Genomic DNA, 15876 nt, shown 5'->3' with positions numbered 1-15876 from the left:
CAGAAACAGCTAGACCCCCAACGTGCCGGGTGTCTTGCAGGGCCACGTGACCTTGAGGTGAGCCCAGCTCCCGCCCTGGCCCCCCAGGCCAGCCTGGATTTACCTCTTTGCCAAAAGCTGAGACTTGGTCCCTGAGGGAGAAATCAAGTGGATCTGCAGGTCCCCTCGGCGTGGGTGGGAGATGGTGATTCGGGCCACCACGTGCTCCAGGTAGCCCACACGCTGGTCGGAGTGGTCGGCGCAGGCGGTGGTCAGGGCGCTGGTCCTCAGCGTCTGCACCACGGGGATGCTCCTGGTGGAGGAGGGAGGGGCTTAGTACTTGGCACCTGAAGCCCTAAGTCGCGCATGAAGGGGACGGAGCCAGGCCTCCCGGCCGCAGCCCCGTGGTCTCACACTCAGAAGTGCCTGTCGGGGTTACATCACCTGCCCAGAAGAGGTTTATCGTTCTGGAATTTGCTTAGAGACATTTAAAGAATGTCTTCTTGTGCAGACTCGGCTAATGTACCCATGGATCCGCCCCCTCGGTGCCCTAACCCTTTGGCCAGCTCATCTCCTCAACGCCTGGGGTCTGCAAGGCTTTAAAACCCCAGCACTTCTGTCTCAAAGACTGGCCTTGAAGATATAAGTCGTGATGCTGAATGATAACAACAGCAAACATTTCCTGAGTTGGCTGTGTGCCGGACACCAGCCCCTGTTGTGAGAATTCACGAGGACCGACCCGTTTGATCCAGAGAGAGATCGAGGACCATGCCCAAGGTCACAGAGCTACTGAGAGGCAGAGCTGGGGTTTAAGACTCTGAGTCCCCAGAGGTGCCCAGCTTGTGTGGACCCACACTCGTGTTCAAGAAACCAGGAAAGAGGAGACGGACAAGGGACCCAGGGCCAGACCTGGCCTCTGGTGCTGAATGCACTGGTCGAGGCCACAGTGACTGGACAGGAGATGGTCTGCTCCGGACCGTCTGCTTGAAGGCTGGGGGCCCCTTCCTCCCCCGCCCCGTGAAGGGAGTGGATGACAGTTCTCTGTACAAACTCAGGGGAGCTTTATCATCTGGGGTGGAATCTGAGGACAGGCACCAAGCCCCAGTCATTCAAGACTCAGTTCCACCAGGATTTTCTCACATGCTCCCCAGATGGAGCAGACAAGCCTGCACACGACGCTGCTGCAGAGCCCCGGCTGGGCCACCCTCTGAGTCTGCACCACCGCGGGTCACCCTAATGGTCTGTAAACTGAACAAAGGCCACCCTCCGCCCAGCAGCAAAGGAATAATTCCCCACCGCTTGGCCAGCGCTCTGTTTATTATGGGGAGCGCTTTTCCCATTATGCCCGACTTCCCTCTAGGGAGGCGCGGGGCTCACAGCGTGGGTTCAGCATCTCAGGAATTACGTCGCTTGGCTCGACTGGGCCCGAGTCATAAAAAACAATCAAAACACTTATAAACAGTGATGTAATTCCCTCAGAGACTCTCTAAATATTTGAAAACATGATTTGCATACATCCTAAATTGATTTAGAGATGCTGAGTTCTTCCATTGCCTTCTCCCAAGCTTCACTGTCTGTGTTTACAGGTCAGTGGGCCCCCCGCTGCGGGAGACGCAGTGCAGAACAGAAAGCTCTGGAGAGTTCCAGCCCCGCCGGGCACACATGTATCTCCAGGTAAATTATTCCCGGCCCTCTTGCACTAAGAAGGCAGCGTGGGTGCTGGGGGGAGGGGACCCCTCCGTGTGAAGACTCACTAAACAACCCCATGCTCTCCTGGGCTGAAGAGCAAGATGTGGGTGAAACAGAAACAAAAGTCATAATGAAGTTTTAAACTCTGTACCTGCCCCCACTCCCAACCATTTGCCAATTAGGATGCGGAGCAATCACCCTGCTCTAGAAACAGACCTGGGATCCCAGCCAGGAAACCTTAATCCTAGGGATGAGGTGCAGGCATTCAGAGAATAGGAGCAGGAGAAAAAAAAAAGGGCAGCCCGACCCCCCTCACGGCCGCCTCCCGCCTCCCTGGGCCCAGCCCTGGTGTGGACATCTAGAGGAAAGCGCAGCTCAGGGCGTGTGACGTCCTCAACAAGACTGTCAAAGCCTCTTGCAATCTGCTGTTTTTACTCCTGCGCAGGGACCCCAGCTGCCAGGCCCCCTGAGGTCACAAAGGTTGGCCAGTCTGACGCACAGAAGCTGCAGGGTTTAGGTTAAACAATGCACAGAAACACAAACACAGGTAAGTTGTACTTCAATCACCAAAACTGATTTAGAGAGATCTTACAGCTCCCAAGATAACCGAAAATGTTCCTCTGCTACTAAACTCCGAAATTGTTGTCTGTGCACAAAGCCATCTTCCCAGGACCTAGGGGAACCGAGGAGTAAAAGGTCCTATAAGACCTCCCTCCAGACCCAGTGATATTCAAGCTCTGGGGGCTGCCCTCCTTAGAAGAGGGCTCTGGGGACAGAGACGTGTCACTTCCTGCTAAGCCACACGTCAGACTTAATTATGGACCTTCCAGATGTTCCTTCATCCTAAGGCCCCTCAGCAGCTCCCTTCTCCTGAGGGGGGAGGGCTACCAGCCCACAGGCTTCATAGTAACTTCCCGGTACCTCCATCCAGTATTCTCTAGTACATAATACCATCTAATTGTGTGTAAATGCGTAGAAACAAGTGCGCAGTTTACTAAATTCAAGGTGCTTGCCAAATCACAACGCTTAAAATCTTATGGAATCAGTGACATTCAGAGCCAGAGGTAGAAATGTTTTCTAGTAAACCAAGTGGCTGGGAAAAGCAGGAGAAGGTGGGCCAGGGGCAGAAGCTCTCTCCCTCCCCGCGTCTTTCTGCTAAAGCTGGGAAGCCACTACAGGTCAGCACATGCAGACCTCCTTTCACTGCACTCCGCTTAATTGCGTTCTGTACAAATTGAAGGTCTACAGCAACCCTGCGACAAGCAAGTCTGTCGGCGACACTTTTCCAAAAGCATTCGCTCATTTTGGTCATTCTCACAATACTTCAAACACTTCAGTATTATTATTAAAAGTTCTGGTGGTCTGTGATGAGTGATCTTTGATGTTACTATTGCAAAAAGATTATGACTCACTGAAGGCTCAGATCATGGGGAGTCTTTTTTGGCGATAAAGTATCTTCTATTAAGGTATGTACATTGTCTTTTTAAACATAATGCTGTTGCACACTTAACAGACTACGGCACATTGGAAACGCAACTTTTATATGCGCTGGGAAACCAAAAAATTCATGTGACTCATTTTATTGCAGTGGTCTGGAACTGAACCAATAATATCTCCAAGGTCTGCCTGCATTCCTCACTCCCACCTTGAAGACCTCTCCCTAGCTCAGCTGCAAGGCCAGACCTGTGCCTTGGCCCCGAGCATCCCCAGGGTGACGCCACCTTTCCACGCGCAGGGCTGGGGCCAAGCGGGCCGTGCTCAGTTCCTCCCCCGACAGTCCTGAGGTCACGTGGAGCAGGAGACCCAGTGGAACCAGAAAGCAGCAGCGTCCTTCCCCCTGTGGTATTTGGCATCTGTCTGGGGGAGAAGAGGCTGCTGCAGAGCCGAGGACCATGACAACAGAGGGTCATCCAGGAAGGTCAACCAGAAAGTCAACCAGGAAACCCCTGCATCAACCTTCTAAAGCGTCATGATTGGATGGAGAGGGGTTAATTGGGACAGACTTATTAGACTTAGGAAGGCAACATGGCCTGTGGGAGGGCCTGGGGCCATCTGTTTGGGGACAGCAAGGAGGTTCTGAGTCACTTCCTGGGTCTATGTTCCAGGATGACTGTTTTTGGAAGGAGGGTCATGAGAGTCTGAGGCAGAGATTCTGTGACTTTCTTACTCAGGTTAGTTCACATTTAGGATTTTCCTTAGATGAAATTACTTTTGATTATCAAACCATAGATGATCATTTAGGCTGCAAATAAAATTTAGCTTAAAAAAAAAAAGAGGCTAATCCAGTATATTAATTTAGACAGGGCTGTCCATGATTAATTGGGCTACAAGGTGTTTTAAACGCACAGTGTTTAAATTTATGGCACATATTTTTCTTCCATGTGAAATGAAGGGGCTAAATTAGCTGGCTTTTAAACATTCCTTCCAATTCTAAGGTTCAGTCTGACGGGGGTGGGGGGAGACAATGAAATTACAGTCAATCCTCATTATCATGAGTCCACATTTACAAATTCACCTACCCACTAAAATTTATTTATAACTTCAAATCAATACTTGTGGTGCTTTTGTGGTCATTTGCAGAGAGAGAGGCAAAATATGTGAACTGCCCAGTGTGTGTGTTCCCAGCTGAGGTCGAACAAGCTCATACTATAAACAAATGTCCTTCTTCTGGTCTACCGAGTGCCACGTTTTTCACATTTTTGTGCTTTCTGTTGGTGGTTTCACTGTTTAAAATGGCCCCAAGCACAGTGCTGCGGTGCTGGCTAATGTCCTAAGCACAGGAAGGCACTGATGTGGCTTGTGGAGAAAATCCATGTGCTGGTTCAGGCATCGTCCAGGCCTGAGTTACAGTGCCGCCGACCATGGCTCACTGTCGATGAGTCAACTATACACTTTAAAGTGTCTCTAGACAGAAACACATATAAAACAAGTTTCTGTATTGACCGGTTGACAAAAGTGTCGTGACCAGAGGCTCCCAGGAACGATGGTGCTGCATTCATGAAGTCAGCGTTTGTAGTGACGTCATAGAACTACTGTGAACAATGAGAATCACGGTATCGTTCAACTTCAACTGCTTGTCTTAGAAGTAGGGAGCGCTCACAATGTGGGGGAAACAGGTTTTTTCATTTTTTTAGTTAATTATTTATTTATTTTTGGCTGCGTTGGGTCTTCGTTGTTGTGTGTGGGCTTTCTCTAGTTGTGGCGAGCAGGGGCTACATTTTGTTGCGGTGCGTGGACTTATCATTGAGGTGGCTAATCTTGTTGCAGGGCACAGGCTCTAGGCATGTGGGCTTCAGTAGTTGTGGCACGCAGGCTCAGTAGTTGTGGCGCATGGGCTTAGTTGCTCCGCGGCATGTGGGATCTTCATGGACCAGGGCTCGAACCCGTGTCCCCTGCATTGGCAGGTGGATTCTTAACCACTGCGTCACCAGGGAAGCCTGGGGAAACAGGTTTGCATCAAAAAATAAGCTAAGGGGACTTCCCTGGTGGTCCACTGATTAAGACTTCACCTTCCAATGCAAGGGGTGCAGGTTTGATCCCTGGTCAGGGAGCTAAGATGCCTTGCGGCCAAAAAACCAAAACATAGGACAGAAGCAATATTGCAACAAACTCAATAAAGATTTTAAAAAAATGGTCCACATCAAAAAGTCTTAAAAAAGAAAAAAAGCTAAGGAGGACAAGGGCTGCAGGAAAACAAACAGTTAACTAAAGGGATATGAGGAGACAGAACAAAGGTCGAGGGCCTGGGTATGGTCACCCCCAGCGCAGGACTGCAGAGCACCCCTTGAGTTTCCTTAAGGCACCCAGGCCCATGTAGGATGCCATGATGGAGGAAGCCAGGAGCAGTGGCCTCATACAGTAGCAGGCGGGCATGGATCGGATGCCCTGGAGAGGGGCTGGGAGGGCAGGGAACCTGCACAGTACAGAGCAGGAAAGAGGGGCTTCTAGCTGCCTGAAGAGCCGTGAGCCCCAGTTGTGTGCCACAGCCCCCCTGCAGAGCCCTGGAGTCGGGCCGGCATGGGTCCAGCCACACAGGTGCTCCGGGCCAGCCCAGCTGACCTGCTGCACGACAGACACCAGGGCCTGGCCCCTCGGGTGGTGGCGGCTGACTGAGACTGCAGGAGCCTGCAGGTAGCCAAGGCCAAGGTGCCTTTCCATCTCAGAGCCAGTGTGCCCCGCAGCTGGGATGCAGAGGGATGGAGGGAAGGTGTCCTGGGGGACATGGTTCCATCCTGCCTGAGCTCCTGGGATGCGCTCCTGCCCAGAGGGATACGTTTCCCTGTCTTCCCTCCTGAGTAGAAGGACCAGGCCACCCTAGTGTGACCTTCAGAGAACAGTGTTCATTGGCATTAAGTGCAGGCGTCCTGGTGAGGGCTGTGGCCACACCTGCCAGTTCTGCGTGAGGTCGTGTGGGTTCTGAGCCTGGGTGTCCGTGGTCACAACGAAGAGCACTGTCACCCCTCTACCCTCGCCCGCCCCTCAGCCCTAACCGGGCTGTCCTCCCCTGGGGTACATCCTATTCAGGGAGACGGTCCCCAGGGCCATGACCCGAGGAGTCACAGGGCCACCCTCTCTGCAGATCCTGCCTGGGACCCAGCCTGTGCTCAGACATGAGCATGGCACCCACTGTGCCCTGGGGGACCACTCAGGCCCTGCTGGTGCCCCTCTGCTGGCCTGCTCCGTCCAGAACCACCCCCACCCTTGAGTCAGGCTCAGGCCAAGAGGAGCAGAAAGGCCAGCAGCACAGCAGGAGAGAGGCTGTGATGGGCGGGGGCTGGGGGCTGCCATCACAGACCCGTCGGGGGAAGCTGTGCTCGTTCCCTTCTGAAGGAAGGCCATGCGGACACCCCTAGTGTGGATGCTGTACATCTAGGGACTGGGGGTGGGGGATTTAGCCTGTCTCTGTCGGGATCCCCCGCCCGAGAGACAGTAAGAAGTCCCTGGGGTCATGGAGAAGATCAGGGAGCCGCCAGGAGAGACGGGCCTGCAGTCATGGGCGCGGCAAGGAACGAGAGGGGCCAGGCCCCTCACTCCGAGGCGCTGCCAGATCTCCCTGGCCCGTCTCTCTACAGCCTGTCACCACCCCCACCCTGGAACAGCCCCCCGCCCCACAGAACAGGCTATGGTGTCTGACCCACCTCTCAGGCACCCACGGGGAAAGCACAGCCTACGCAGCTTTCAGGGAGTGCCGAGTGTCGGTGCAGCAGGAGGGGAAATCCCTTGAACTCGCTGGGCACTTTTGCGATAGAGAATGGCTTGTTACGGGCCTTACAGATGACACCGGTGAAAATATGAGCTAAGCCCGAGTCTCTGTTGTGACATTCAAACACACATGGAAGACATTCTTGCCTGGTCTTGGGCACAGATGGTTTTAAATCTCCCTAGAACTTTTGTCAATTACAGGAAGGTAAATAGGATCATGAACAGTGCCATCTGCCTGTGCAAAATTATTTGAAAGTCTGTGGGTGTCAGATAGAGAAGGATAAAATGAACACTTTTATAGCCTTTCTAAAAAAGTGAAAAAGAAAATCAAGCTTAGTATAATTCCCGTGAATGAAAAAGAGGCCCAGCTTTTAAGTATCTTATTTGGCTCGTAGGATTTTCTAGCCGGCACTTCCCTTGCGTCTTTAAAAACCCAGGCTACGGCGAAACAGTTTATGACATCCATGTCTCCTAACTTCGTGCTGGAAAGACAACCAGAGTCTTCTAAAGCAAAGAGGACTTATGTACTTGTCTTCAGCTTCAGCAGGTTTGGAAGATTACCATCTAGACAGCTTGTGGTTTAGTATGGCTTGTCTTTTATTAAAGAACTCACCCACCACACGAAAGATACTTCAAAACTAAAAGCTTTGAATATTTAGGTTTATCTATAGAGCAGACCATCTATTTCTAGATGTTCAAGAATTAACTGTGCACTAACCACATGCTGTTTACTCTTCTGGTATTTCATTAAACCAGACTGCGTGTGATGTCATTTTATAACAACTCTGCTTGTAAATACGTAGGTGAATGTGATGGATGACAATTATCAGGCCCTTACTGTGAGCCGGGCATTGTTCTAAGCACTCTGTGTGTATTCACTCATTCAAAACCCCCAACCAGGGTGTGAGGTTTGGGAGCTGTTTTAAATCCCCACGTCATAGATGAAGAAACTGAGGCTCAAAGGAGTTAAGAAGCAGCCGCGTCTGGATGTCAGTGCTCTTCATTCCTGCCCTGCCCGTGACCACGGACACCCAGGCCCCCTGGCTCAGACGTCACCACAGAACTGGCAGGTGTGGCCACAGTCCTTGCCAGGATGCCTGCACTTAATAGCAAGGAACACTGTTCTCTGAAGGTCACAGTAAGGTGGCCTGGTCCTTATACTCAGGTGGGAAGACAGGGAAACGTGTCCCATGGGTACATGGGTCCTCACAGGGCGGCCAAAGAGGCCCCCTCCCCACTTCCTCCCTCTCTCTCTCGGTGTTCTTCTCCACTGGAAGCACTGAAGCCAGGTCTGGGACATTCACGGCATCCTAAGATTCCACGATGAGAAGGAAAAACCAGAAAGAGGCCAAGACAGTGGACAGCTGTCTCCGGGGACCCCTGGACCAAGAAACATCTGCAGAGAGGGAGCAGGGAGAGGCAGAGGGAGAAGCAGCCATGTGGGAAGACTTCCTTTTCATCTTTAAGCTAAGTGGTCCCAGCAGCTTAGGCAAAGCTACACAAGAACCCTGATGAAGGAAACCAGCCATAAGCACTGGGGGTGCTCAGCGGCCCTGGCTCAAGCGACCCTGGCAGGCAGGCTGCAGCTCTGCCGGGAGATGAAGCCATCAGGGCTAAACACGTATCTGCCTTCCAGGCGGGAGCACTTGGCTGTCTGTCTCTCTCTTGGCTCTTATGTCCTTGGGAACAACTGAATGTGCAGTTGAGGTTTGGGACAGCAGATTGGCTGAATATTCCAGAGAGTCTGAAACTGCTAAACGTAAAGATGATTTTCCCTTAGAAACAGAAGTGCGATTCTTCCCGTCTGCTGGAATTTGCGGGGACCTTTGCTCAAAGGACAGGAACAATGTCACACTGTGTGGTATGGCTGCGCCCCTCAACCCATGCTGTCTAGACTCCGTGTACCAGCACTTAAAAAACAAAATAAAATAAAAATAAAAACAACCCTTCGCCACCTAGGCACCACTCTCCCATCTTAAAACTATTTCTGGCAGGAGAAGAATGCTTCATTCAGGAGCTGCCCCAACGGGGAGGCCAGCGGAAAGGAAGGGCTGCAGCCTGGACGCGGCCGGGAAGAGGGCAGCCTCGCGGGTGGGACCCAGCCCCCGAGTCCAGCACCATCTAACCTGGAGCTTGAGTGTCTGTGTGCCAGGGGTCTTCCAAATAACCAAGCAAAAGAATGCAAAAGGCCTCTTAATCTCAGAAAACCTTCCACTTTCTCCTGAGTTTGACAGTCTAAGGCTCCCCAGAGAAAACGATGCTTTCAAATGTCAAGGCTGAGACTCGCCTGCTGGCCGACCAGCTCCTCAGGCCTTGGAGGGATAACCCGGCAGTCAGTCTTCACAATTAGCAGCAGGAGGGAAATGCAATTTTTCAAAAGATCCTTCTGTGGCTATTCATCCAACAAATACCTTCTGAATTCCTACTGTACGCAAGGCATCAGCAAGAAACACTTTGCTCAACATTTTATAGCAGAAGGGCATATTATAAGAGGTAGATGTCTTTAAGGAAGGGGCGATCTCAAAGAGAGTGATCTATATTTGTTGATAAAGCAAGAATCCCTTTTAATCACCCCATCATTTCTTTTTTTTTCAAACACACATTTTCCAAAGGTAATAAACAGTTATAGATAGAAAGAAATGCATTCCATTCTTCATCAGATTTTAAAGCCTAGAGAAACACCATTCTGAAAAGGATAAAATGGACAGCGGCAACAGCAGAATTCAGGAGAATAATCTGATTTCCTCTCCTAATGGAATAGGGTTCTTGCTATTTTATTTACTTTATAGCTGATTTTTTTGGCCATGTGACACAGCCTGCGGGATGTTAATTTCCCAACCAGGGATTGAACCTGTGCCCCCTGCAGTGGAAGTGCGGAGTCCTAACCACTGGACTGCCAGGGAATTCCGTACAGCTGATGTTTTTTAAAACTACCATATGACCCAGCAATCCCACCACTGGGCATATACCCTGAGAAAACTATAATTCAAAAAGAGTCATGTACCACAATGTTCACTGTAGCACTATTTACAGTAGCCAGGACATGGAAGCAGCCTAAGTGTCCACTGACAGATGAATGGATAAAGAAGACGTGGCATATATATACAATGGAACTTTACTCAGCCATAAAAAGAAAAGAAATTGAATTACTTGTAGTGAGGTAGATGGACCTAAAGTCTGTCATACAAAGTGAAGTAAGTTAGAAAGAGAAAAACAAATACTATATGCTAACACATATATATGGATCCAAAAAAAAAAAAAAAAAGGTTCTCATGAACCTAGGGGCAGGACAGGAATAAAGACACAGACGTAGAGAATGGACTTGAGGATACGGGGAGGGGGAAGGGTAAGCTGGGACGAAGTGAGAGAGTGGCATGGACATATATAAACTACCAAATGTAAAATAGATAGCTAGTGGGAAGCAGCCGCATAGCACAGGGAGATTAACTTGGTGCTTTGTGACCACCTAGAGGGGTGGGATAGGGAGGGTGGGAGGGAGACGCAAGAGGGAGGGGATAGGGGGATATATGTATACATATAGTTGATTCACTTTGCTATACAGCAGAAACTAACACCACATTGTAAAGCAATTATACTACAATAAAGATGTTAAAAAAAAAAAAATCCCTGTGTTTACACTTGAAGCTTATCTGAGTCCATGCTGTGCACTCTGAGCTTATCTGAGACACCATGCTGCTGTGCACTCTGGATACTAAACCCTCTCCTGCCACAGAGAAGAAGCGGGGCTGCCACCCTGGTCCAGGACCAACGGGGTCTCACTGCGGACTCTCGGGGCCGGTGGAGGTGCCAGAGCTACGGCTCCAGCCTCTAGGAGGCCGCTCGGCGCTGCTGCCCATCGCCCCCAGCCAGCAGGGCAGCTCCCAGGTCTGGGTGGCTCTGCTAAATATTACGGCTAAGAATTTCCGATCCTAGGCTGGGGTTCAGGCTGAGGGACGGACGCCTCAGAATGGAGCAATTGACAAAAGGGGAAACTACAATGACAGCAAAAGGCCTCAGAACAGTACTGGATTAAGAATCGATTCCTTTTTCTGTTTCACAATCCACAAGAAAAAATGCACACATGTATACAGACGCACTGCACGCACCCACAGACGCATGTCCCCACCAATGTGCACAGGAATGCGTGTGTGAACACCTATCTCCCCCCTCCCCGAAATACCTTCCAGCAGAGTCCAAAGGACACACGGGAAGAGCCGAGCTCACCTGGGCCTCTTGTCTGTGACCGCGACACAGCTGTGCTGCAGGGGCACCGCAGTCCACTTCTTGGCCTCCACGACGAGGGCGTCCGCGTCTACCAAGCCAAATCCATAGAGGTGGCTAACTGAAAAGACAGGGCCTTCAGACCCCGCTCCCCACTGCCACCACCGTCCGGGGACAGGCCACCTGTGTCCCTGCAGGGCTGCAGGGCCCCTGCCAGCGCCTGAGAGCCCCGGGCCACAGCACCCGTCCTTCTGAGGACACTCCCAGCTGCTTTACTCTCTCAACTCTTTCAGGCCAGAAAATACATCCCATTTTGGTGCAAAATAAAGGAAGTGTTGAGGGGGGCTAGTACTTTCTTTTTGTAAGATGAGGGCGAGTTTCTTTATATTAAAGGGACCTCCTGGCATCTGCGCTCCCCGAATTTTGAACCGGACAAGAAAAGCAAAACATGAGACACCTTAGTTCACGCAACCACGACGTGCAATAAGCACAATAAAACAAGGCTCTGCTCATCTCTTTTGCCATTTGCTTTCCCTGCTGAATTTCTAGGGCATTCAGGGAGAGCAGCATCACCCAGCACACAGGCTGGCCCAAGCTGGTGTTTAATTTGGCCAACGCAGGAGAGTTTCAGAGTTGAATTTAAGAGGCAAGGTCAAGAACTAGATACAATCTCTTTTCCTATTTAATTAGGCCAAAATTGAAATGTAGGTCAGCTCCTGTTACAGCACACCACTACCACAAACATTCCTGCAAGACAAAGATGCATCAGGCCTAATCAATGGCCTCCTTATTAAAAGGAATGTCCCTCGGAACTTAGGGTAACAATGCTTGACCTATATTTTTCAAAGAGTAGTATCAGGCTTGGTGTCAAAATAGTTGGACCTGAGCTAAAGAAAAGGAAAAAAAGTCCTCCCTACCATACCATGGCTGAATGTAAATCTTTTTCAAGTATCTCTGGTAAGAAGCGAGACAGACAAAGCCAGTGGCACAGTCCTATAATAACCTGCTCAAGAGGCTCCAAATATCTGGGTTACAAGCCTGGACTGTGGGTTGATTTCATGGTACCTGTGTCTGTCCCAGGCTATGATGGGGATAGAGCCCTTTTAAAACACAAGGGCTTGATGAGAGAAGTTTTATAGTTAGAAAGTAACTTATATAACTATCTCAATGTCCTCCTTGTACAGGTGAGGAAACTGAGGGATAGTTTCAAAATCGTAGAGCTACCCAGGGCTAAGAATGCAAGTTGTCCTTAGGTGGCACATAAGCAAACATCATTTATCTTAATAATTATGGATTTGTTTTAATGTGCATTAGAAAAAACATAACTACACATCAAACCCATGATTAACTAGATGTAATAGAGCTTCCTTTTAAAATATATTTCTTTGTGTAAAAAAAATAAAAATAAAAATAGGCAAGCCCATTTAAAGAGAACCATGAAGTCAATACTGGTACAGGTGGCCCCTGACGTGGCAAAAGTCGTGAGGCTTAGCGAGCCCAGAACTTGAGTGACCTTAGGGTACTTTCCTTAAACTACTGGATTTGTACTTTTCATTCTCGTGACACATAATTAATGTTATCTGGGGGTTCTTTTTGAGAAATTCATGTCCCCGCCTATACAGGCTCCAGGAGGTCAGGACCCACCCAGCCCCGGAGTCTTGGCCGCACCTTTATGACCAGCACCGTTCACCTTCCAGTCGTTTGCTTTGAGGTGGGCCGGCCTGGACGTCTTCACCAGCAGGTGCTGGACGTCCCTCCAGGTCAGCTGGCTGCTGCAATGACACAAGGACAGACGGCTGTACTCACGTGGGTTTGTAAGGCGGCCGCAAGGCCCATCAGAGGTGGGGCGCTGGGAGCTGGCCTCGTGCCTGGACTTGAGGAAGGCTCTGCGGGCTCCCCTCCTTGTCAAGGGTCAACGTCACAACCTCTTTGTAAAGAACGGTTTCTAGTCATCAAACCCTGAGATAAGATAGTACAAAGGGTGACCAAAAACCCACAGTGTTAAAGTCCAGCCTTGCTACCACGATCCACCTGAGCCTGTATGAGGCTCTATGGCAAACTCCGGCCCCGGGGAGAGGACAGCCTTACGTATCAGCACGTGTTGGGAGAATCTGGACTGGTCTTCACTACGTGAGTGAGCGTTCCATGGGCCGGGGCACGCCCGGCCATCACCTACTCAGACCCCATGCCCAGGACCACTGCCCACACACTAGAATTTGAGATTTTAGTAATTCTACATTAACAATATATTCATTTTGGTGCAGAGTAGAAACATTTCATTAAAAGAACAGTTGCTCACGATTAAAAATGCAGAGACGAGATATCTTGGACACTAAGATACATTTGCTTGCCTTTTCAACACTCCTCAAAACAGGATCCACCTGACAACGATGCTCTCAGAACCCTGCTCTGTCCACAGCGCTAGGACCACGTCACAGACAAGAATGGGAGCTCCCTGGGGACTTCCCTGGCGGTCCAGTGGTTAGGACTCCGTGCTTCCACTGCAGGGGGCATGGGTTCGATCCTTGGTTGGGGAACTAAGATCCTGCAAGCCACGCAGCACGGCCAAAAAAAAAAAAAAAGAGCGGGAGCTCCCTGGACGTGGCCTTCGCCATCTCTTCTTAAATAGCACCTGCCCTGGCCAGTCCTCACAGGCATCTTTCCAACTGCCCACTCTTTGTGTGTGTGTCTGCAAATATACATGACATAAAATGTACCATCTCAACCATTTTTAAGCGTACAGTTCAGTGCCATTAAATACATTCACCTTGCTATGCAGCCGTCACCACCGTGCGTCTCCAGAACGTGATCATCTTAACCCACTGAACCTCTGCCCCCATCAAACACTCACTCCCCATCCCTCCCCCAGGCCCCTGGCCAGGCCATCCTACTTTGTCTCTATGGATTTGATGACTCCAGGTGCCTCACACAAGTGGAGTCCCAAGGTATCTGTCCTTCTGTGAATGGCTTAGTTCACTCAGCATAATGTCCTCCAGGTTCGTCCACGTTGCTGCAAGGGTCAGAACCTCCTTCCTTCTCAAGGCCGAATGACATTCCATAGACCACATTCATCTATTGATGGACATCTGGGTTGCTTCCACCTTCTGCTATTGTGAGTAATGCTGTTGTGAACATGGCTGTATAAATATCTCTTCGAGTCTCTGCTCTCAGTCCTTTTGGGTGCACACTCACAAGTGGAATTGTTAAATTATATGGTAATTCTTTGTTTCATTTTTTGAGGAGCCATCACACTGTTTTTCACAACAGCTGCCCTATTTTACTTTCCCAACAAATGCCCCCTCTTTGCCTGCTTTAGTACTAGAAGCTCACCTGTGGCTTGAGTCCTGGGGGGCCTGTGTACTCCTCCTCCCTGGGGGCTCCCGCTCTCTGGGGTCTAGCCCTGGCTTCCCCTGATTTCTCCACCACGCTCTCGACACTGTGCTGGTCCCCGGCCAGCCAGTGGCCTCCTGGCTGCCTATCCCAACTGTTCCCATCAGTACAGTTTCCAGACCTTTTCTTGGCACAAGCTGACCTGCTATCCTCCCCTTATCCACTGCCCTCCAGAGGACCACAGCCAGCCTCACTGTTAGCGGAGGATCTGAGGCCCCGAATGGCCCACGGCCTTGCCCTCTGGTGGAGAGGGGCAAGACTCCAGGCTTTGGAGTCCAGACAGCAGATGTGCCTGCCGCCCTTTCCCCTGCTTGGCCAGGCTCGTCACCCCTCACATCCGCAGGGTCCACCAAGGATGGAGAAAGCCAGCCCCCCGGGAGCTCAGCACAGATGCCAGGAAGCCTGGGCTTCAGAGCTGACACAGAAAGGGTCCAGAAAGGGAGGATGTGAGAAACCATCTTACTAGGAGAAACTCCATTTCATTTTTGATGATAGTAATGAAATCACATATATAGTTGTATGAAAACATGTCTAAGAAATGGTGTTTAAAATGTTTTTCTAAATGAAGAAGGGATTGCTGGGCCTTGGGGGTGGTTCTCACACATAAGGCTCTTCCTTCATCCTTGTCACACACTGCTTCTCCCCCTAGGTGACCTGGCTTTGCCCGGTCTCATTCCACAGCAAAATTGTTGCACACATGAGCAGCTGTCCAGACACTACCCCGGCCTCCAAAGCCCCTCAGCTGAGGCCGACAGTATCCCTGGTTACACCAAGTTCCTTCCTGGACCAACCCTATGCGTTTAAATGCTCTAAGTGGACACTGTTTCCAATGACGTGTGCTTGACCTACCACCTGTAAAATTCTGAGGATGAGCTAAAATGATGAGGCAGTGATCGGGGAATTCATGAGTCCACAGGCCAAGTTTAATGGGACAAGCCGGCACAAAGAGGGGTTTGTTTTCTATTTAGTTTCAACTAACAAAACTCCTTGCATGTTTCCAATAAGGAAGGAAAGAAAATATAAAACAACGAATCACCAAGTATGTGAAAGCAACTTTCCACACAAGCAACTATTTAGCATTTTTTAAATGAGCCTCAGGACACAGAAGCTATCATTTTGGCCTGAAAATCAAACATATTTCACTCTTTCTTTGTGAAATGGGTAGCATTTGAGTTTTACGCTCTTTCGCCTGATGCAAATCAACAAGCAAACATACATAATTAGAAGGACTGCAGCCACCCAAATATAACTTCTGAATCATTTAAAATCTCATCTGCAGCAAATGACTCCTTCAAAGGGCTGGGTTGTTCTGAGCCAGTTTTGATAGTTAAACTAAAACCTGTTTTTGACCCCATGACTGTATGTGTAGTAGACTCTCTTTTTCTGAACCATCCA

At 50.0% G+C, this 15876-nt stretch overlaps 1 protein-coding gene across 4 annotated transcripts in view; it reads right to left on the bottom strand.

The window, feature by feature from the left end:
• The window catches only part of PCSK6 (proprotein convertase subtilisin/kexin type 6), a 191320-nt gene that overhangs the window by 56919 nt on the left and 118525 nt on the right, over positions 1 to 15876 (bottom strand). For 3 of the 4 annotated variants that reach the window (XM_068559294.1, XM_068559315.1, XM_068559309.1), the window contains exons 10-12: positions 12760 to 12863; positions 11095 to 11212; positions 104 to 292 (exon numbers count right to left, since the gene is read on the bottom strand). In XM_068559294.1, the coding sequence (XP_068415395.1) occupies positions 104 to 292; positions 11095 to 11212; positions 12760 to 12863 (411 nt within the window). The remainder of the gene's footprint in view (positions 1 to 103; positions 293 to 11094; positions 11213 to 12759; positions 12864 to 15876) is intronic. The other variant, XM_068559300.1, reaches the window with a different exon arrangement.

This window comes from Eschrichtius robustus, chromosome 1 (genome assembly GCF_028021215.1).
Source record: "Eschrichtius robustus isolate mEscRob2 chromosome 1, mEscRob2.pri, whole genome shotgun sequence".
NCBI classification, from domain to species: domain Eukaryota; kingdom Metazoa; phylum Chordata; class Mammalia; order Artiodactyla; family Eschrichtiidae; genus Eschrichtius; species Eschrichtius robustus.
Note: the sequence above shows the minus strand (reverse complement) of the source record. Positions and strands in the feature narration are given on the sequence as shown.